Source organism: Oreochromis aureus, linkage group 17 (assembly GCF_013358895.1).
Source record: "Oreochromis aureus strain Israel breed Guangdong linkage group 17, ZZ_aureus, whole genome shotgun sequence".
NCBI lineage: Eukaryota > Metazoa > Chordata > Actinopteri > Cichliformes > Cichlidae > Oreochromis > Oreochromis aureus.
The window spans coordinates 28,338,803-28,341,143 of record NC_052958.1 but is presented as its reverse complement, the minus strand read 5'-3'; the positions used below and the strand labels follow the sequence as shown (position 1 = coordinate 28,341,143).

Genomic DNA, 2,341 nt, shown 5'->3' with positions numbered 1-2,341 from the left:
TTATTTCATAGATGTATTTATTTGAATTGCAACATCATCTTCCTCTGCTGCTTCTGTCTACTGAGGAGATGAGAATCTGCCAAAGAACAGGATGGACTTGGTCTCATTGTGTCTGATGAAGAAGAGGAAGGGGTGATCTGCTCTGAAGTGTCTGGCCCGTCCACAACTAAATGACCTGGACACAACACCTGTGGCTGCAGCGGCCTTTGTGCCCTCCTCATTAACCTCCACAAAGGCCTTGTGGGCCACCGTAGACAGGAAGAGCCCCCCTTCACCGTTCATGCCAGAGAGGTCAGCGCTTCCTGCACAGAACACGTCCTTCATACCCAGTTTAGCCAGAGGTTCATTCAGCTTGTAGTCTTCCTCTAGCTTGAACTTTGGCAGGTGAAGGACAACTTCTGAATCAACTTCCATGTTTTTCCTGTCGGTCCATTCATTCAGCCTCTCCTGTGTTAGCTCCTTCTCCAGCTGGAACACAGTTAATACATTTTGTCATATTTCTTTTGCTCCTGTTTAAATTCATTTTATACATGAAATCAGGAGCTGCCTGTTAAATTTAAACATTTAAGAATGTGAAGAAAGTGATCAAATTTAATAAAGTAAACTAAAGTGAAGCAGAAGAGTTTTTGTGGCTTTTCTTTACAGGAACTTGTTTCTAGGCTGTGTACCTTCAGCAGAGGGTCTGAGCCATCTGAGGACTCCTTAGGCAGCAGAATGAACATGCTGAGCTCCTCAGCCACATAGGGCAGCTCCAGGATCTGCAAATCATGGTCAGGAATGTAGCTGTAGGGAAACTTCTTCTCCTGGTACATCATCTGGACTGGTACGATCTCATTCTGACACACAGGAAATGCAGGCAATCGGATCATGTTATCATAAAGCTTCTGATGCTCTTTAACTTAAACATTTTAAACTGTTCAGACTTTGAGTCCAGAATTTGTAACCTTCAGTTAAATTTCTACCTGTCTGACTTTAAAGGGCATCTCTTTGGTTTTTGCCTCATAAAATCTGTTCTTCCAGTTGCCCTTGAAGTAGACAGCATTGACCAGAGTCAGTCTGGTATATTTGTCGACTGTTCCTGGCTTCAGAAGGTCTTTTATCTTATCTGACAGGAAATACAGAAACACAACAATATTTCATTATAATCCACAGAGGATGCTAAAATGATTCCCTGCTGTTCAGGCTGTGGAAGATGCACATTCTCACTTTCTGTCTGCTGCTCAACCCAGCTGTTGATCTCTGCTCTGCACGCCTCTGGAGCTCCGATGAAGTCCACAGCCTTCAGGTCTGCCTGGTAGTACTTCTGTGTGGCTTCAAGGAACTCCTGCAGAGAGCAGACATGTGTTTATTAATCCAGTCTTTGTAATGAAGAACTTTATGAAGAGAATCATTGATGTGGACACTCACTGGGAGGAAGTGGGCAGTGTTTTCTCCATAAAGACGGTTGGCTAGTTTCAGGATGTAGGATGCAGACGGTGAGTTGATGTCAGCGTTCAGTTTCTGGAAGTCTGCATGGACGCCTTCACCTGAGCTGAATGAGAGGGCCTGTGTGATATTGAAGACAAAGACTGAAAGGATGTGACACTGAGCCTGTCTGCCATTTCAGCACCATGTTTAATAATAACCATTAACTGACTGTCAGCAACATGCTCTCAGTAACTATACTGTTTGTGGGTTTTATCGACTTTGATGCCATTTATATAACACATTCCATCCTCATATGTTAGACACAAATTTCTGACGTCCCACTGGGAACATCTTGGGGTTCAGTGTTTTGGCCACATAGAAAATTAAGCTTTTCGAAGATGTTAAATGAAACCCCAAAATTAATTTATTCATAAATCTAACGAGGACAAGAATTATTAGTTTATTAGTTAGTTTATTATTCAGCCAGCACTCTTGTAGCAAAAAAGTTCAGATTATATATATATGTATATATATATTTAAAGACGAAAACAAAACAACAAAACAAAATTATTTCTTCTGTATAGAAAAACACAGACTGCCACATCTGACTGATTTTAAATTGTAACGAGGGCTTGAAGTTGCACAATCATGCTCGCCGATCAACTGATGGCGTGGTGCAGGTAACAAGTGACAGTGAGCTGACCTGAGCCATCTGAGCTGCAGTGTCTCCTTTAGCTCCCAGGTAGACCATGGCCAGGGCTGAGCTGATGCTCAGAGGAGAGACAAAGATGTTTCCAGCAGGGTTTGTCTGGCTCAGGGTGCGGAACAGCTCCAAAGCAAAGACTGTGTTTGAGTTGCTGACGGCGGACATGGCTGATGGTGTTTTCCTGTAACATGCAAACAACCGTTTAAACTGCTACGACATTACATACAG

At 42.8% G+C, this 2,341-nt stretch overlaps 1 protein-coding gene across 1 annotated transcript; it reads right to left on the bottom strand.

Annotated features, from left to right (window-relative positions):
- LOC116330450 (leukocyte elastase inhibitor-like) lies at window positions 1–2,341 on the bottom strand. Its single transcript, XM_031752784.2, has 6 exons — window positions 2,111–2,341; window positions 1,408–1,545; window positions 1,207–1,324; window positions 963–1,105; window positions 669–836; window positions 1–468 (listed from the first exon to the last, which is right to left on the bottom strand). The coding sequence occupies exons 1-6, from the start codon at window positions 2,276–2,278 to the stop codon at window positions 58–60; spliced, it is 1,146 nt and encodes a 381-aa protein (XP_031608644.2). The 5' UTR covers window positions 2,279–2,341; the 3' UTR covers window positions 1–57.